General features: G+C 45.6%; 1 protein-coding gene across 1 annotated transcript in view; it reads left to right on the forward strand.

Moving 5' to 3' along the window:
- clip3 (CAP-GLY domain containing linker protein 3) overlaps positions 1 to 21,562 on the forward strand; it is a gene marked incomplete at both ends in the record, with an annotated part of 131,511 nt that overhangs the window by 91,361 nt on the left and 18,588 nt on the right. The window contains 4 exons of the mRNA XM_084335032.1: positions 3,451 to 3,569; positions 4,825 to 5,061; positions 11,230 to 11,365; positions 12,680 to 12,829. Coding sequence (XP_084191158.1) covers positions 3,451 to 3,569; positions 4,825 to 5,061; positions 11,230 to 11,365; positions 12,680 to 12,829 — 642 coding nt within the window. The remainder of the gene's footprint in view (positions 1 to 3,450; positions 3,570 to 4,824; positions 5,062 to 11,229; positions 11,366 to 12,679; positions 12,830 to 21,562) is intronic.

Raw genomic sequence — 21,562 nt, forward strand, 5'->3', positions numbered from 1 at the left:
GGGACAAACTTCAAAGGCGGAGAAAGAGAGCTGAGAGAGAGCTTCCAAGCTATGGGCCCAGAACTTAAGACCCACCTCGCTCCATCCCAGATTGACTTCCAGTTTAATCCCCCGAACGCACCCCACTTCGGTGGAACCTGGGAACGAGAAGTACGTTCTATAAAGACAGCCCTGTACGCCGTGCTTGGGGCCCAGACTGTAGCGGAAGAAGTCCTAATGACAGTCCTCACGGAGATCGAGGGAGTATTGAACTCCAAGCCCCTCGGCTACGTCTCCAGTGATATAGCAGATGTCGACCCAGTCACCCCCAACACACTCTTGATGGGGCGGCTGGACCCCGCGCTACCCCAGACAATGTACAGGCCTGAAGAAGCGAACGGCCGAAGAATGTGGAGGTACAGTCAAGTACTAGCTGACAAGTTTTGGAACAGCTTTCTACTCCACTACCTACCGTCTCTACAGACCCGCCAGAAGTGGGTAAAAGAGAGAGACAATTTGACAGAAGGAACAGTCGTCATGATTATCGACCAGTCACTACCCAGAGCTATGTGGCCGGCTGGCCGCGTAAGCAAAGTGATCACCGGTGCCGATGGCAAGGTCCGAGCAGCTGAGGTGCTCGTCCAAGGGCGAACTTACACACGACCCGTGGCGAGGCTGATAGAACTGCCTAGACTCCCAGACACTATCGATGACGACCATGACCCCATGACTTTGTGAGTTGACTGACCCTTACAGCGGACCTTGAGTGGTAGACAGTGCGGTTAATCTGTCTCTGCTTAGCTAATTAGGTGGGACTAATTAGGGGGCGGCTGTTGTGAAGGATCAGATTAAACCGAATATATATATTTATTTATGGATATATATTTAATAGTATTTGTATATCGTTTGATATCCCTTGTATATTCCTTGTACATATACACTGAATATCCCTTTAGTCTACTAACAGCCCATAATAGTTTCATTCTCTCATTGGACAAGAACTTGGCGCCAGCAGCCAAGCCCCTTGGTTCAAGTTCAATCGTGCCGACGAACATGTCGTTACTAGCCCGGTTCCGCGTAGGAATACGTCTGGCGAAATACGAATGGTACAATTTGTTCACAGCGCATATATATATGGCGCAAGTAAAGCAGAACTTTCTTTTTAGTCCCTTAGCCCTTAGTTCTTTACCCTCCAACCTAGTGGCAAGACGTTAAGCCTCACCCACGATACACGTGTGGTGCAGTATGGTCAACTTGGCCTCAGAATGGCATTGAGACATCGTGTGGATTAATAGTTGAATTGTCATAGTTTGGCACTATACCGTCGAGTGGGACGTATTTCTATTAAGTTAATAATAGTCTATTATGTATGGTGCATCGTTCGGTTAGAGTTATACAGTGAGTAGTACCCCCATCGTTTCCTCGCGTTATCTAGAGTCTTAACCAGGCTGGGCAGACCACGTGTGGTGCTTTCATCTGAGGAGTTCTGGGCTAGGACGAGTGGACCTGCACATTGGATTACCTTACCCGGACGACGGCGAGCCCTACACGGCTTGGATTATCTACTTGCTTTGGGTGCTTTGATTTATGCCATGGATAACAGCCAACACTGGTGAGTGTTGGAACTACCCCCCGAGAGGAGTCCAGGTGAGACGGCGCTCTACCCCGAGTGAGGTCGCCTCACGTCTCTTCGTTGTGGACCGGCAGCTACCGTCTACAAGAGGGCCCAACTGTATTCATCTGTGGACCAAGGTTCTGTGGGCACCGTGTTCAGCACTCTGAATTCTCCCAAGAAATCGTTGGCCAGATGGGATATCGCCGGCGGCTCTCCTAACCCCCCCCCCCCCTACTGACTTACAACCAGCAGGACCCCCCTTTAGTATATCCAGCTATAATCATTAAGTACCATCGCTATAGTTCCCTAAAGAACCAGGTTGTATACTTGCTTCCTGCGTAACCAGAGATTGGACATTCAATGTTGATTTGCCTACGAATACTCATTTGCCTTACAAGTGCATTCAAATCATAAATGTCATTAAGTGAACGTTGTATATACCCTTTGCTATATATTAAATATTCGACTTATACATTTGTGTGGACTTGGTTTCATGGTGGGAAAGTGTTCATCATATCTATATCATGTACTGTGTGGCCAGTAGTTAAAGTACATAAAGCGGTAGTGGTTTAATGATACCATACTTATCAATACAGTCAGGGAATTGTACCCCTCAGTTACACCATTGTTTATTGAAATTGTGCTTGTGTGGACATTGAGATTGTTTGTTTTGGTCCGTGTCGAGCCTGAACACCACAAGGCTCGTCACAGTACGTATAGGATCCCGGAACAAATAGGACTTCAGAACATATAGGACCTCAGAACGTATAGGGCCTCAGGACGTATAGGACATCAGAACGTATAGGACCTCAGGACGTATAGGACATCAGAACATATAGGACATCAGAACATATAGGACCTCAGGACGTATAGGACATCAGAACGTATAGGACATCAGAACATATAGGACCTCAGGATGTATAGGACATCAGAACGTATAGGACATCAGAACGTATAGGACATCAGGACGTATAGGACCTCAGAACGTATACAGGACCTCAGGACGTATAGGACATCAGAACATATAGGACATCAGAACGTATATATGACCTCAGGACGTATAGGACCTCAGAACGTATAGGACATCAGAACGTATAGGACAGTGGTGCCCAACCAGTCGTTTGCTATCGACAGGTAGATCGCGGGCTGATTTCAAGTAGATCTCGATTAATAAAATTCGATTATAAAAAAAAAAATTATAATAATTTGCAAAATCAACTCTGCCTCTCTTTGTTAACTACAACAAGCAATGCTGTTTGTTATTTAAGATGAGGTCGGACTCTGCACTGACAGATTTGTGTTCATTATGCCATATAATATGTTCTGTCATGTGCATATTGAATGGGTATTACTAATACTATTAATACTAATACTAGCCGAGAGTAGGTCAAATTTTGGCTGGTAGCTCTCGGCTAGGTGGTAAATTAAAAAGTAGATCTTGGTTCAAAAAAGGTTGGGCACCCCTGGTATAGGACATCAGAACGTATATAGGACATCAGAACGTATAGGACCTCAGAACGTATAGGACCTCAGGACGTATAGGACCTCAGAACGTATAGGACCTCAGGACGTATAGGACCTCAGAACGTATAGGACCTCAGGACGTATAGGACCTCAGGACGTATAGGACCTCAGAACGTATAGGACCTCAGGACGTATAGGACCTCAGGACGTATAGGACCTCAGAACGTATAGGACCTCAGGACGTATAGGACATCAGGACGTATAGGACATCAGGACGTATAGGACATCAGTGCTGAAACACCAGTTTGGCAGTAGGTACATAGTGGCCTCTTCGGGATGTGCATCCCTGACAGCTGGGAACAGTAATTACTTGATCCTTTCTGTTTCTCTAGTGTTGAATTCGACATGCAGTGACTTCCACCATGGAACAGCTCTACACATCTCAGCCTCTAACCTCTGTCTGGGGTCAGTTAAATGCCTGCTGGAACACGGAGCCAATCCCAGTGTCAGGGTAAGAATCTCTTCTATTCTACTGTACTCTACTGTATTCTATTTTACTGTATGTCTGTCTGGGCTTCAGTCAAATGTCTGTCAGAACGTGGAGCCAATCCCTCTGTCAGAGACTGTGGTGTTTTCATTTCAGAACATTAACACATTGGTCGCCAAGAACGACTTACGCCGTTTTTGCCCGCCATGCGTTGAACGCCAACAACGGCGTAAATCGTTTTTGGGATCAATATTACATTTTTTCGCCATGGCATTCATAATTCATCCAGTCTCCCTCCGGACTGCAGCGGCACCCTGTATGAGATTGCAACGCCTCAATACCGCCGCCTGGTGGATGGTCGGGCGAGTTACACTCTCGCCAAAACCGGAAGTGACGCTGGTGCATCGAGGAAATCCCTCCGGCAGTAATATCTTGTTACATGGATCCAGACAAACACTATAGTGCATTTGGATCGCTTTCTAAACTCAATAATCGATATGATTTCGGCATTTATTGCGCCATACAAACCGGAAATGGATCTAGGAGATCGGCGTCAAATAATTGGGATCTTTTTCCTCCAGTCTCATCGGCGAACGGTAAGAGGACACTAACGTTATTTTCAGCCCGATTGTTTATTCATTTCACTGCAAACCATTTGATCAATATATCAACCCATACTAAATAAAGCCGTTACTGACGATCAAGGAATTATAAACAACCCCCCCTCCCCTTTCCTTCATGCATGATGAAGCATAATGTATACCGATCATATACATTTGAATTTTTTAATATAGCGTGTATAGGAAAGAAACGCCAATCGATAATCTATCATATGCGTCAGAGCCTATAACTCTCGTTTTTGGAATTACAGCAGAAAACCTTAAAAACATACTTATATTCTAGACGGTATTAACACAACAATGTATGAATGAAAAAATATAACGTTCCCACATCCTGAACGATAGATAATCGATGTTGAATGGGCCATAGTAATGTCAATATAGCAATACAATTAAAAAAGTTATAGCCCTGCAAAGAAGGTAAACATCTCCATAGGCTTTCAACGGTGGCAGACTGGGTACAATGATGGGCACAACCCCGGGCACCCAATGTGTTAAGTCTCCCTCCCTCCCTCTCCTCTCTCCTTCTCTCCCTCCCTATCTCTCTCTCTCCCTCTCTCTCTCTCTCTCCCTCCCCCCCCCCCCTCTCTCTCTCTCTCTCTCTCTCTCTCTCTCTCTCTCTCTCTCTCTCTCTCTCTCTCTCTCTCTCCCTCCATCAGAATGATAAGAGCCAGGGTCCTGCCGACGTGGTTCCTGACCCCATGGACATGTCTCTGGACAAGGCTGAGGCAGCGATGGTGGCCAAGGAGCTGAAGCAGCTTCTCCTGGATTCAGTTCCTCTGAGCTGCAACCTGCCCAGAGCCACCCTGCCTAACTACGACAACATCCCCGGCAACCTGATGCTGTCCTCCCTGGGACTCAAGCTGGGGGAGCGTGTGATGCTGGATGATATGAAGGTAATGGATACAAATGGGGGGGGGGATATATACTTATCTGAGTTTTGGGTGAAATGCCCCTTTAAATCTGTATTTAGGTTAGAGAGTGCTCACCAGAGGCGTTTATTCCCGGTCCCCATCCTGGTTGAAGATGATGTTAACCAGCTTACATGTCCTCTGAGATTATGTTATAGCCATAAGTAATATATTTACATTTTGTAATGGCGGAAGTCCAAAACAAACGCAGCCGGGAGTTGAACTAACAATGATTGTGGTCACGGGCGAGTGCTCTCACCACTAGAGACTAAAGCCACCCACCCACACACCCACCCTGATACAAACACAACAATACTATTATGATTCGTTTTTAACATTTAACGGTTATGGTTAAGATAGAAAGTTAGGGTTAATGTTAGGGTTAGTTTAAGGTTTAAGGTTTAATAGTGTGAAAAGTATGTCTTGGTAGTCTTGAGGTAAAGGCACTTGCCTCACATGCGAGTGCCCCTGGTTCATTCCCCAGCAGGGGAACTCAAACGTCTTCTGAAAATGTTAAAACTAACATTAAACCACGGAGGACGCCATATCCCATGTGCTGCACACAGCAGCATCACACCTGGACAAGAGGCAGGGGAACTATGTGAGAATGCTATTCATCGACTACAGCTCGGCATTCAATACCATAGTCCCCTCCATACTCATAGCCAAGCTCAGGGACCTGGGCTTGGGCTATGACCTCTGCCAGTGGGTCTTGGACTTCCTGACTGGCAGACCCCAGGTGGTGAGAGCAGGCAACTGCACCTCCTCATCCATCACCCTCAACATAGGGGCCCCCCAGGGCTGTGTTCTGAGTCCCCTCCTCTACTCCCTGTACACACACGACTGTGTGGCTCAGCGGAGTAGCAATACAATCGTCAAATTTGCTGACGACACAGTGGTGGTGGGCCTGATCTCTGCCAACGACGAGAGGGCCTACCTGGAAGAGGTCAAGGTCCTGGCGGGATGGTGCCAGGAAAACAGCCTCTCCCTGAACGTCAGCAAAACAAAGGAGATGATTGTGGACTTCAGGAGGTCGGGGGTCAAGGACTACAGCCCCCTCAGCATCGACGGGGCACCGGTTGAGAGAGTCAACAGCTTTAAGTACCTCGGAGCCTACATATCCGAGGACTTGACATGGACCACACACATTAACAGTGTTGTGAAGAAGGCACGACAACGCCTCTACTTCCTCAGGCGCCTAAGGAAGTTCCAAGTCAGCCAGAAGATCCTTAAGAACTTCTACTCATGTACAATAGAGAGCATCTTGACCGGCAACATCACCTCCTGGTTTGGGAATAGCACTGCACAAGACCAAAGCAGACTACAAAGAGTGACACGTTCAGCCGAACGCACAATTGGAGGGGGGCTCCCCACCCTCCAGAACATTTACTACAAGCGTTGCAAGGGCAAGGCTAAGAGAATCATTAAAGACTCCAGTCACCCGAACAACTGCCTCTTTGAACTGCTGCGGTCAGGCAAGCGATACAGGAGTCTCAAGGCGAGCACAGAAAGACTCAGAAGAAGCTTCTATCCCCAGGCCATCAGGCTGCTAAACGAACAATGAATGAACACTACACAACAACAACCACCAAACGCACATAGCACACACATCCACACGCACACACTCACTTTAAACAAACACACTGTAGCACCCACTCCACACACTCTATAGCACACACCCACTTTAAACAAACACACTGTAGCACCCACTCCCCACACTTTATATTTATGGATGAAGGATTGCACTACAACTCGTACACCTTACTGTAAATTGTACCTAAAATTGTACCTCATCCCATTTCTGCTTTGCACTAGATAGTACTGTACATTAGTACACTGCATAGTATTGTGTATTGTATATTATATGGTAACTCAGAACATTGTACATATGTCTATACCGAACACTGTGACCTCATTTTCTTCTTCTAAATTCATGCTATATTATGTTATTATGTTATTTGATACTATCTTGTCTAGCACAGTCTCTGGAGCGTAAAAGTAAGAAGCATTTTGTATGAAAGTATTCTGTACTTCTGTATGACAACTATTAAAGAACTTGAACTTGAACTTGAACTTAAAAATAAAACAATGTAATATATGTGTTGTGTTGCTCTGAATGGTATGTTCTGCAGTAGAAGCCTAGTGTTGTGTTGCTCTGAATGGTATGTTCTACAGTAGAAGCCTAGTGTTGTGTTGCTCTGAATGGTATGTTCTGCAGTAGAAGCCTAGTGTTGTGTTGCTCTGAATGGTATGTTCTGCAGTAGAAGCCTAGTGTTGTGTTGCTCTGAATGGTATGTTCTGCAGTAGAAGCCTAGTGTTGTGTTGCTCTGAATGGTATGTTCTGCAGTAGAAGCCTAGTGTTGTGTTGCTCTGAATGGTATGTTCTGCAGTAGAAGCCTAGTGTTGTGTTGCTCTGAATGGTATGTTCTGCAGTAGAAGCCTAGTGTTGTGTTGCTCTGAATGGTATGTTCTGCAGTAGAAGCCTAGTGTTGTGTTGCTCTGAATGGTATGTTCTGCAGTAGAAGCCTAGTGTTGTGTTGCTCTGAATGGTATGTTCTGCAGTAGAAGCCTAGTGTTGTGTTGCTCTGAATGGTATGTTCTGCAGTAGAAGCCTAGTGTTGTGTTGCTCTGAATGGTATGTTCTACAGTAGAAGCCTAGTGTTGTGTTGCTCTGAATGGTATGTTCTGCTTTGTAGATTCATAGAGACAGCAGCAGTGATGACAACACTTCTCCAAACCCCCACCGGCAGGTTGGTGGACTGTCTCAACATGCTAATGCAGTGGTTTTCAAAGTGTGGCGTAGGCTAGGTCATAACTGACTAACTAACAAACTAACTAAAAAACAAACCATTTACTATTATGTACCTTACCACTATGTACTATGGTACTATCCTTATACTACTACCTATCATGCTACTACAGTATGTCTATACTACTATGCATTCAGAGTGTAGCACTCAAGTTCGACACTGTTTGACGAACAATACCACTTACCCTTAGCCGCCAGAGGTGTACCCCTCCTGCTGACTTGTTGTTCACAATTTGTAAGTCGCTTTGGATAAAAGCATCAGCTAAATTACTAAATATAAATGTAAATAATGTATCCAGCTTTTAGATTGTTAAACTACTAGCCAACAGTGCTTTTCTATTTTTCAGTATGTCTATTTGTACTTAAGAGGGCTTTGGCTTCATATGAGATTTCCAGCAGACATCTAGTGAACTACAGATACTATTTCTTCCAGCTATTTCTTAAAAGTTGAAAATAGTTGAGGAAATAGTGTCTGCATTCCACTAGAGGTCTACTCTCCTCTGGGTGATAATAGTATCTGCAGTTCACTACTCTCCTCTGGGTGATAATAGTATCTGCAGTTCACTAGAGGTCTACTCTCCTCTGGGTGATAATAGTATCTGCAGTTCACTAGAGGTCTGCTCTCCTCTGGGTGATAATAGTATCTGCAGTTCACTAGAGGTCTACTCTCCTCTGGGTGATAATAGTATCTGCAGTTCACTAGAGGTCTGCTCTCCTCTGGGTGATAATAGTATCTGCAGTTCACTAGAGGTCTGCTCTCCTCTGGGTGATAATAGTATCTGCAGTTCACTAGAGGTCTGCTCTCCTCTGGGTGATAATAGTATCTGCAGTTCACTAGAGGTCTGCTCTCCTCTGGGTGATAATAGTATCTGCAGTTCACTAGAGCAGTGGTTCCCAAAGTCGGGGTCGCGACCCAAAGGTGGGCCGCAAGCAGCCACGGGAGGGCCGCGAGATGATTAAAAAAAATTAAAAATTCAGGCCACTGAACTTAGAAGCAGGCCAGGACAGTGTTTCTAGTTGTATTCTAAAATTCTATTATATTGTATTCTAAAATGTGACTATATGGTTTTATATTAACTTAATAAATAAACAAAAACGAAAAATCTACTTATTTCAACGAACATTTCAAACTAAATAACAGATTATGCACATAAAACGCTGAAAACAACCGAAGCAACAATAGTATTTTTAATGAGGCTATTATTATTATCATTATTATTTTGCAACAAGTTAGCCCTCTCATAAATAGCACATATAAATGAATAACTAACTTGAACTAACTTAATAGGATTGAAGTGATATTTGGCTTAAAAAATTGGTCGCCTGGCAAAAAAATTAAAATAAAAAGCCTGACAATGTGCATTGGGCCGCGGCTCTCTGACGCCTTATTTTCTGGGTCCCGGCCTGAAAAGTTTGGGAACCCCTGCACTAGAGGTCTGCTCTCCTTTGGGTGATAATAGTATCTGCAGTTCACTAGAGGTCTGCTCTCCTCTGGGTGATAATAGTATCTGCAGTTCACTAGAGGTCTGCTCTCCTCTGGGTGATAATAGTATCTGCAGTTCACTAGATGTCTACTCTCCTCTGGGTGATAATAGTATCTACAGTTCACTAGAGGTCTGCTCTCCTCTGGGTGATAATAGTATCTGCAGTTCACTAGAGGTCTACTCTCCTCTGGGTGATAATAGTATCTGCAGTTCACTAGAGGTCTACTCTCCTCTGGGTGATAATAGTATTTGCAGTTCACTAGAGGTCTGCTCTCCTCTGGGTGATAATAGTATCTGCAGTTCACTAGAGGTCTGCTCTCCTCTGGGTGATAATAGTATCTGCAGTTCACTAGAGGCCTACTCTCCTCTGGGTGATAATAGTATTTGCAGTTCACTAGAGGTCTGCTCTCCTCTGGGTGATAATAGTATCTGCAGTTCACTAGAGGTCTGCTCTCCTCTGGGTGATAATAGTATCTGCAGTTCACTAGAGGCCTACTCTCCTCTGGGAGTTTCTCAGCTCTCAAGACACAGAAAACCTTGATAAGTGTTATGTCTGATTATCACACGATCCTCTTCACAACATATCGATAGGATTCAGGGTAAAAGTCCGCAAAGTGCCTCTTTAAAACAGGTCCCCAAATTATTCTTTGGAAATATCATATGAAGCCAAAACTCTTCTCAAGTCTGTTGAAACCAAACCCTTACTGTTGGCTAGTAGTTTTTTCCTAGTCTACACAACAATCTGCCAAATCAGTTTTGGGTCGACTCGTACAATATTTTCTCTGAAAATGTGGGTCCCCTGAAAAAAGAGAGTTTGAAAACCACTGACATTCTGTACTGTGTACCTGTCTGGCCCCATGCACTATTCGTACTACCTACTGTAAACCTACTGTACTCTCATGTACTCTAATATTACCTCATGTAAACTTACTGTACTCCCATGTACTCTTAATATTACCCAATGTACTACTGTATGTACCTGTCTGGCCCCATACACTAACATTACCTAATGTAAACTTACTGTAATCCCATGTACTCTAATATTACCTAATGTAAACATACTGTACTCCCATGTACTCTTAATATGACCTAATGTACTGTGTACCTGTCTGGTCCCATACACTAACATTACCTAATGTAAACTTACTGTAATCCCATGTACTCTAATATTACCTAATGTAAAGTTACTGTACTCCCATGTACTCTTAATATGACCTAATGTACTGTGTACCTGTCTGGTCCCATACACTAACATTACCTAATGTAAACTTACTGTACTCCCATGTACTCTAATATTACCTAATGTAAACTTACTGTACTCCCATGTACTCTTAATATTACCTAATGTACTGTGTACCTGTCTGGCACTATACATTAACATTACCCAATGTAAACCTGTGTACTTTAACATGGGCAGTGATGTCAAGAGTACATAAACAATAAATATACAATACATGCAACGAGAGATCAGAAAGAAAGAAAAGAAAATCAATCAATCAATCAATGAATTACAAACAACTGCAGTCTGTGGTAGAATGGTTAGTGATTAGGGATTTAAATGAACCAATTGATACCAATGTATTGAGTTGTAGAGTGTATTGTATGATGTCAGGGGCACAGCAACTAAAAGTTCAGCGCAAACTCTGGAGACTTGAAGTAACACACAGCGAGCTGTATTTAAACCAACGTATTAATATAAGAACCCATGAAACAACAATACATGTAAAAGTCCAGATTTCTCAGCAGGCACTAGACTTTGAACAAACAAGACATATATATATATATATATCTGTGTGTGTGTCTCTCTCTCTCTCTCTCTCTCTCTCTCTCTCTCTCTCTCTCTCTCTCTCTCTCTCTCAGTCTGGTACCCTGAGGTTCTGTGGTACTACAGAGTTTGCCAGTGGTCAGTGGGTTGGTGTGGAGCTGGATGAGCCTGAGGGGAAGAATGATGGCAGCGTGGGAGGAGTCCGCTACTTCATCTGTCCTCCCAAACTAGGTGGAATACCTCTTTACTACTTCATCTGTCCTCCCAAACTAGATGAAATAACTCTTTACTACTTCATCTGTCCTCCCAAACTAGATTAAATAACTCTTTACTACTTCATCTGTTCTCCCAAACTAGATTAAATAACTCTTTACTACTTCATCTGTTCTCCCAAACTAGGTGAAATAATAACTCTTTACTACTTCATGTGTTCTCCCAAACTAGATGAAATAACACTTTACTACTTCATCTGTTCTCCCAAACTAGATGAAATAACACTTTACTACTTCATCTGTTCTCCCAAAACTAGATGAAATAACACTTTACTACTTCATCTGTTCTCCCAAACTAGATGAAATAACACTTTACTACTTCATCTGTCCTCCCAAACTAGATTAAATAACTCTTTACTACTTCATCTGTTCTCCCAAACTAGATTAAATAACTCTTTACTACTTCATCTGTTCTCCCAAACTAGGTGAAATAATAACTCTTTACTACTTCATCTGTTCTCCCAAACTAGATTAAATAACTCTTTACTACTTCATCTGTTCTCCCAAACTAGGTGAAATAATAACTCTTTACTACTTCATCTGTTCTCCCAAACTAGATTAAATAACTCTTTACTACTTCATCTGTTCTCCGAAACTAGACTAAATAACACTTTACTACTTCATCTGTTCTCCCAAACTAGGTGAAATAATAACTCTTTACTACTTCATCTGTTCTCCCAAACTAGATTAAATAACTCTTTACTACTTCATCTGTTCTCCAAAACTAGGTGAAATAATAACTCTTTACTACTTCATCTGTCCTCCCAAACTAGATTAAATAACTCTTTACTACTATTTAAAGTGATAAGAAGCTGACCATAAATAACTCTTTACAACTATCTAAAGTGACAAATAACTCTTTACAACTATCTAAAGTCATAATTAACTCTTTACTACGGTCTAAAGTGATAAATAACTCTTTACTACTATCTAAAGTCATAAATTATTCTTTACTACTATCTAAAGTGATATATAACTCTTTACTACTGTCTAAAGTGATAAATAACTCTTTACTACTATCTAAAGTGATAAATAACTCTTTACTACTATCTAAAGTGATGAATAACTATTTACTACTATCTAAAGTGATGAATAACTATTTGCTACTATCTAAAGTGATACAGTATGAAGCTGATCGAATCTGTTCTTTCATTCCATCCATAATAACTTTGCACTAGGGTTTGGGCTTTTGAGATTTTAAAAGCAGATGCTACAATTTGTTAGCATGCTAAACATGCAAACGTTCTTCTTCCTCTTCCTCCTTCTCCTCCAGGTATCTTTGCTCCAGTATCTAAGATCTCCAAGGCTATAGACCAGACTATTTCCTCTGTCACCTCCACCCCCCGTACCCCCCGCATGGACCTGGCCTCTCGCCTGGCTGGGAAGACCAAGAAGGAGAAGAAAGAGAAGGAAAAGGAGAAAGGTGACACCTCCTTCATGAAATCACCTTATTAGCTATGGTCTGCATGCTATCTGCAATTAAATGTTTACAAAATTCATAATTTAATGAAATAGTTAAATAATTGAATAAATTACTTTATTTTTGTTACTTTACTTCCTATATCCCTCTAGTGTTCTTATAATAACTATAATCCTATAATAACTAGTCTTCCTGTAATAACTCTAGTCCTACAATAACGAAGGTTATCCTATAACCCTAGTTATATGAATACTGGCTGAGCGTCTCGCTCTGCCTTATTGAGATATACATCTTCCGTGCACATATTGTGCGCGTGTTGAAAACTTTCACATGCACCCGCATCTGCCCGTGGCCACGCCTGCTCCCATGTTTCCATAAAACACAGGGTGTGGTCACATTCATACCCTCCAAGTCTGAATTTCACGCGTGAAAAACATCCAAGGGTCCTCAGGGCGTGAAGAGCGAGACGCTCAGCCAGTATTCATATAACTAGGGTTATAGGATAACCTTCGATAACCTTATTGAGATCAAAAGGGTAGAGCGGACGTGCAGCCACGTCAAATGCACCCCCTAAGGGCCCATATGCCCACCAACGGGGAGGAGGGGAGTCCCGTCCACCCGCCCAGTCCTAACGAGGGGGGGGGGGGGGGGGGGGGGCAGTCAACCCCGACCAATATGCGAAAAAGGGACCAGCCACCCTAAGACGCACAACGCAAGTGGGACCGGTTCACACCCACACACTCCTGCCAGCCCACCCGATGGCGGGGTGCAGGAGAACCAAAGTGCACGCTGTGGGTAGGGCGTTCCACATTGTTGTGGCATAATTGCTAAACGTGTTTAGTCCCTTGTTTGTATGATAACAAGCCTTTTAGTTCATGGTTCAAAGTAATGGGAAAAGGGTGCTAGCTCGCCATCAATCAGAAGCTAGCCACAAGACTTGCATTCACGCTCTCCAGCACACAGCCTCCCTGCCTGGCACAACAACCACAACAGTAGAGTCTATAGTCACAGTCAGGACAGTAGGCTCTACAAGTAGGCTCCCTTAAAACGCTAACGCTATTAAAAAAAATACAGTGGAGGTTAAAATAAGAATATGACTTTGCCTGAAAAAAGTTCAGTCAGGAGATTTTTTTTTGCTTTAATCCCTGCAATGCCCGCGCACCACCAATGTGACAGGTGTTGCTCAGACAGCACCACGTCACACACTCCTGCTACCCCACCTGGTGGCGGGGCGCAGGAGAAGTCCCGGTACTCAGGACTGCCTGGGAGACAGAGCCCCCAGTCATGTCCATGAGGTAAACCCTGACAAAAAGACCCGGGGAGGACCAGGAGGCCGCAGTGCAGATGTCCTCCACCGAGGCCCCCCCCAGCAGGGCAGCAGAGGCTGCCACTCCACGAGTAGAGTGTGCCCCGACGCCTGTGGGGGGAACCCGTCCGGCCAAAGCGTAGCAGAGGGCAATGCCCTCACATAACCAATGTGACAGGCGTTGCTGGGACAGCGCCTTACATGCGTGGGAGCCACCGTAACAGACAAGCAGTTGACCGGTAGCCCTGAGGTCCTGCATGCACCTAAGGTACACCGTCAGCACACAGACAGGACACAACAGGTGAAGGCTCGCCTCCAACTCACCTGCGTGAGGGGGAGGGTGAAACGCCTGTAGCACAATATCCCTGGAGCGATAAGAGCTCCGGATATTCCTCTGCACAAAGGCCGGAGTAGGCCTCAGAGTTGCGCTGCTAACCAGTTGCCATAGCAGAGGGGCGCAGAGGAGGTCCCAGCCCCAGGCCACACAAGGCGGACTTACCGCCGAGTCCAGGGGCCAGGACCCCCAAAAAAAGGGGCGTGGTGAGGTCAACGAGGCCGCGGCATCGAGACCTCTCCAGGTGTTCACTGGTGACACACCCTCTATACCGCCAGCGTATCGGGTGAAGGCCCTTCTCCGCCTGGCATGCCACGAAGACCCCCTGAGGAAGAGGCTCTGAAAACTCCCGGAGGAGGAGGCTCTGTAAGGAGGTCCCCTCCTGAAGAACCCCCAGAGGAGGCTCTGAAACTCCCTGAGGAGGAGGCTCCGAGGCCCTCCGAGGAGGCTTCCCCCCACAACCCTGTGGGGTCAGCTGGCGCACTGGGGAGACAACACTCCAAGGAGGTTGATCACTTATTCCAGGCCGACAGGTAACAAGAGCAGAACTCGACCTGGGCCCGGAGGACTGCGAACTACACAGGCACGCCTAAAGGGGCTGACTGCAAGAACAGTATCCCGGCGGGAAGGGTGTTCGGTATGCCGCGCACAATGTCACAATCTCGTGGAGCCACGAACCTCACGGAGTCGGGGTCCACCAACTCCGCCAGTGAACTGACTGCCACGAACCCTGACCCTGCCAATTAATCCTGCGGGGTTGGGGTTTCAGAGAAAGAGTTTGACACAATTGGCAGACGTCATAAAACATGCGGGGGCATACTCTCGGGGAGCCGGGGTCAAACCCGGGCTCTACCAGAGAGTTGACTCTGCTATCGGCACACCGGGGAGACAACCATCCCAACAGAAAAGGGTTGCTCCCTTAACCCATTAAAGAACCCTAAAACACAACTGCACGTATACACAGGCTATACAATGCAGTTCAAGGTGTTTCAGGCTCAAAAAAGGGTTAACCCAGGCCAACAGGTAACGAGGGCAAGGCCCGACCTGGGCCTGGAGGACCGAGAACTACACAGGGATGCATAGAGGAGCTGACTGATAATAAGCAGCCCCTCGACAGCCCCCTCCCATCCCCCGGCCGAGCAGGGAGGGAGGGAGGGGTGAAAAGAATGGAGTTTACAACTCGTAGTGGCATGTATATGACACACAACATTCATGACATCAACCCCCGTGACGTTCGGCCCGCCCTGGCATTTTCCCCCCGGAAAAGCTCAGGACCCTTCGGGGCAATCAGAACGTATCTGCGACCCGGCGGGCAACGGGTTAAACTGATCCGGTCCGGCACGACCAGGACCCGCGCCCTGTCACGTCGCCACCCCTCTCCAGAGGATTAGGTACAGGTTAGGTACACGTGTCGATCAAAAACATTGCAAAAAACCTTCCCGGCCGACCGCATAAATAAAACGCCTTTTTTATGTTGTTGGACAAACCAGGGCGCGCCGGTCCCGAAGGTGGATTCAATCATTGAACGCTGATTTATGAACAGCGTGTATGCTCGTGAAAAACCCGAGAACGGTGACGGCGAGTTTCTAACAAGAAAAAGCCCCACAACCTCTCTCCCCGCTGTCTGGGACGACCAGCAGGGAGCTGGTCCCGAAAGACACAGACATGGGTTTCTACATAACGAGCCTGGGAATAAACCGTATTAATTCCGCTATTTATGTGAGAGGGGAAGACGTCGGGCTTATCCCAGAGAGACCTGAAACAATTGAAAAAGGTTTATTTAACAGATTGGAGAATGGGCATAACAGCCCAATATACACAACCGGTAACACAATGGCGCCCAACCACGGAGATATCCGTGTTTCGAATCCAACGGTTGAGGACCAACCACGGACATGTCCGTGGCAAGGTTGTTTTGGCTTTTATTCCATTGTAATAACCTACTCGATGTCACCGAGCAGCACTGCAGAAGTACCCTACTCTTTGAATTCGAAAAAGTACATTACTGGCCAGATCCTCTTAGGGGCACTATCTCGATAATGCAGTGTTCCCTGTGGCAGAAGTTGTCTTGTTTTTTCTGGATCTCCAATGTAGTTTTCTGCTAACATGAAGCGATGCCTATAGCCTGTAGCTTGGAATATGTTTTGGGACGCGGATTTCAGTGTGCAGTAAAGGAATATATGATCAGCCAATGGACATATCGATCTACCAGATGGCGATCAATAACTGGGAAATCCTTTGGGGGATCCAACCGGCCCACGGTAAGATCTTTTTCACGTAAATTACATGCTGATCAGGCATTGTTATGATAGCCATCCACCCGATCAGCGAATGTGGCTACTGAGGCTAACACGGTTATTGGTAATCAATAATCAGAAACGACGTCCCCCGCCCCCCCCCCCCCCCCTTTCATGCATTCATGGTGGACCATCATACCGAGCATATGCAGTTTGAGTTTTAACTAGCTTCTGTATATCCGAAATGCCATTGGATTTAACGTTAGTAGCTTAGCGGCCTGTATCTCGCCTTCCAGGAAATATACTAGTCCAAATCCCTTATAACGCTTATATTCAAGACACTATAAAATGAGAACGTATTGATGAAAAAATAAATTCTTTAAGCCATTTTGAAGGGACGGTTTATAGTGTCAATTGACAATGAGAATGGACAGATAGCAATACTATAAAGTATAGATTTAGCTCTACAAACAGCCCCACGGACTATGCAAGTCTATTATGAAATGCTGGCCGTTTAGAGTGATTTTAGACGGATCCAAGTGGCCGCGAAAGTGTTAAAAGAAAGCAGAGCAGAAGGACAACAGCCTCGACTGCACCGCGTTACCTCCCATTTACAATGTCAGTGGCCTGCAGTGCAGGTCCTGTAACTCACGGATACATCTCTCGGCCAATAAAAAAACGCGAAGCCTGTGACTTCTTCAATGGCCTGCTTCGCAAACAGAGATTGAATCTCGTCGGTCAGGGCTGTCCCTGCCGTGGCCTCTGACAATAGAGTCTGTATCAAACCCAAAAACAGAGGGTGGGGGTGTGCAAACTGTAACACAAGCCCCACTCTCAACGTTCTCTCCATCCACACCGACATGTGGCACTTCTGTAGCCACACATGGTAAAAATCGCAAAGCGGCCTCGCTGCCGACCGGCACCGGCCCGCTAAGAATCGTAGATAGGTGGCCCGGTCCCTCCCGCTGTGCATTGCAAACCCTGGCTTCGCCGACAGCGCGAGCAAGGTATCCGGTGGGGTTGGGATTCCGCACCCTGACTCTACCAACGAGGCAATTGCACCCAAGGGGGGACCCCGACAGAAAAGGGCGGTCTGAAACGGGGGGAACGACAGTCATCACTCCTGGTGAATGAGGTGGCTCCCCCGCTGAGCATTGACCCGTTTTAGCAAAGCGATTAGCTTGCTGGGGATGGTCTGCTCTACAGCGGGACATGCATGATGTGTGGCCCTCACTCTGTCTAGGGTGAAAAACCCCCACACACCGTAGCCCTGTAGTGATATTACTATCACCCAAATTACGCGTGCCTGACGCACTGCCACTGCTAGGACTGGTATTACAAGCGTAATACCCGGCCTGGCGAAGGCGGGGCTGGGGGAACCCGCGCTGTGACCCCACGGGCCAAGGGTTCCCACTCACTACACGGGCTGGCTCCACTGTACCTAGCTGAGCTCCTACATCACCCCACCCCATCCAGAGCCCTAAGGTCTGCTGACCAGCTGCTGCTGGAGGTGCCTAGGACCAGGCTAAAAACCAGGGGAGATAGAGCCTTTGCTGCTGCTGCCCCCCGACTCTGGAACAGCCTCCCCCCACATAAGATCTGCCCAGAGCCTAGAGGTTTTTAAATCCTTGCTCAAAACACACCTCTTCTCCCTGGCCTTTGACCAGAGCTAGCCCAGCATCTTTACATGACGTCCGCTGTCACTCTGCACTTTTTATCAAATTTTCTTGTCTCTTTTATTGCACTTTGCCCTTGCTTTCCTATATGTACTGTACTCTACCTTTTTTTGTAATTCTAGTGTATTTCTATTGCATTGTATGTGTTTTTACCATGTTGTGAAGCACTTTGGTTTGGCTGTTAGTCATTTGTAAACGTGCTATATAAATAAAACTGACTTGACTTGACTTGACTCTGATGACATTTTTTTATAATTTTTTTAGACAGGGAACCTGCTCCGTCGTCACATACAACACCAGGCTCACCAAGCGCACACACCAAGCGTGTGGCGAGGGAGCCTCCTGACAGTACAATATTCTCATAGACAGACCCAGGCCTAGCTAGCTGCTGGGTATCAGCCCCTGTCTTCATGAGAAGCGATATGTCGGGCCGCCTACGCTTCACTGCGAAAACGCGGCCAGACGCCAGAGGGGACAGAACAGCCCTGTGTCCCGTAACGTAACAGGGGGGGGAGTGAATGGAGAGCATGCTAGACACAGCGAGATGGCGACGGTTACTCCTCGAAAGGAGGCGCGTCCACTCTGTACTACATTCTGTTGTGGAAGGACAGCTCATTCACTGAGAGACTTACACTGCATCAGGGTAAGACATTTTAAGTAATTTAGTAATATCTTTAAACTGAGACTTGATTGCTGACTTGACCAGCTGACTTGATTAAGACATTTTAAGTAATTTAGTAATATCTTTAAACTGAGACTTGATTGCTGACTTGACCAGCTGACTTGATTAAGGGGCGTGTTTAAAGCGGCCATTTTGTTTCCTTAAGTGACCCATTAAAAGCTGCTTCCTGCTTAAAGACAGCACTTGTGTACTGAGTGTGATCTCAGAGCCCTGTCACTGCTTAAAAGCAGAACCTCAGCCTCTCCTGGAATCACTCTGTACTACATTCTGTTGTGGAAGGACAGCTCATTCACTGAGAGACTTACACTGCATCAGGGTAAGACATTTTAAGTAATTTAGTAATATCTTTAAACTGAGACTTGATTGCTGACTTGACCAGCTGACTTGATTAAGGGGCGTGTTTAAAGCGGCCATTTTGTTTCCTTAAGTGACCCATTAAAAGCTGCTTCCTGCTTAAAGACAGCACTTGTGTACTGAGTGTGATCTCAGAGCCCTGTCACTGCTTAAAAGCAGAACCTCAGCCTCTCCTGGAATCACTCTGTACTACATTCTGTTGTGGAAGGACAGCTCATTCACTGAGAGACTTACACTGCATCAGGGTAAGACATTTTAAGTAATTTAGTAATATCTTTAAACTGAGACTTGATTGCTGACTTGACCAGCTGACTTGATTAAGACATTTTAAGTAATTTAGTAATATCTTTAAACTGAGACTTGATTGCTGACTTGACCAGCTGACTTGATTAAGGGGCGTGTTTAAAGCGGCCATTTTGTTTCCTTAAGTGACCCATTAAAAGCTGCTTCCTGCTTAAAGACAGCACTTGTGTACTGAGTGTGATCTCAGAGCCCTGTCACTGCTTAACAGCAGAACCTCAGCCTCTCCTGGAATCACTCTGTACTACATTCTGTTGTGGAAGGACAGCTCATTCACTGAGAGACTTACACTGCATCAGGGTAAGACATTTTAAGTAATTTAGTAATATCTTTAAACTGAGACTTGATTGCTGACTTGACCAGCTGACTTGATTAAGGGGCGTGTTTAAAGCGGCCATTTTGTTTCCTTAAGTGACCCATTAAAAGCTGCTTCCTGCTTAAAGACAGCACTTGTGTACTGAGTGTGATCTCAGAGCCCTGTCACTGCTTAAAAGCAGAACCTCAGCCTCTCCTGGAATCACTCTGTACTACATTCTGTTGTGGAAGGACAGCTCATTCACTGAGAGACTTACACTGCATCAGGGTAAGACATTTTAAGTAATTTAGTAATATCTTTAAACTGAGACTTGATTGCTGACTTGACCAGCTGACTTGATTAAGACATTTTAAGTAATTTAGTAATATCTTTAAACTGAGACTTGATTGCTGACTTGACCAGCTGACTTGATTAAGGGGCGTGTTTAAAGCGGCCATTTTGTTTCCTTAAGTGACCCATTAAGGGCCAGGTGTTAGAAAGCACTAATTAGTGATAGGGATTTAAAGGCCTGCTGGCTTAGCGTCAGCGAAGCGTCGAGAAACGAAGAGGGACAAAGAGGAGTTTTCCTGGAGTTCTCTGCAGAGGGATCCAGGGATCCACCCAGTGCTAAGTACATCATAATCCTATCTTACACTCCACTCTGAAAAATCTCCCTTTCCCTCCCACTCTGCTATTTCTCTACTTCCTCCCTGCCACTCTTGACACCACAATGTGTCTCATATCCACAATCTGCTCCCCCAGAACAGACTCAACCCACCCACGGCAGTTTGCTAGCAACCCGGCTAATCTATCCTACCCTCCTACAGCCACTAATACACCTGTCACAGTACAGGGAGGCCTATGGAATTGTCAATCAGCAGTCAAGAAAGCTGACTTCATTACTGCCTACGCCCATAGTCAAAATCTGCAGCTCCTGGCTCTAACTGAGACCTGGATAACCCCCAATAACTCATCAACACCTGCAGCATTATCTACAAACTATAACTTCACTCACACACCTCGACCTTCCAGGCGGGGTGGAGGCACTGGCCTCATGACATCTCCTTCATGGACTACAAACGTAACACCCCTCCCAGCACTGTCACTCTCCTCTTTTGAATATCATGCAGTATCTGTCTCTAATCCTTTCAATCTCACCATTGTTACACTCTACCGCCCTCCAGGTCCGCTCGATCACTTCACAGATGAGCTGGACATGCTTCTAAGCTCCTTACCGGAAGATGGTACCCCTCTCCTTCTATTGGGCGACTTCAACCTGCCTGACTCATCTCAGTCAGTCATAGTAGTCTCCCTCCTACAATCATTTGACCTGACTCCCACTGCCATGCCTCCCACCCACAAAGCAGGCAACTCCTTGGATCTCATATTTTCCCGTAACTCCAGCATCATTAACACCACGGTAACTCCCCTACATGTATCTGACCATTCCTTCATATCCTTCTCACTAACTCTCCTGCTTAACCGAAAGGTCTTCACCCCAACTCAAACCGTCTCACTCAGACGCAACCTGCCCTCCCTATCCCCCTCCACC

This window comes from Notolepis coatsorum (assembly GCF_963971535.1).
Source record: "Notolepis coatsorum genome assembly, chromosome: 1".
Taxonomy (NCBI): Eukaryota; Metazoa; Chordata; class Actinopteri; order Aulopiformes; family Paralepididae; genus Notolepis; species Notolepis coatsorum.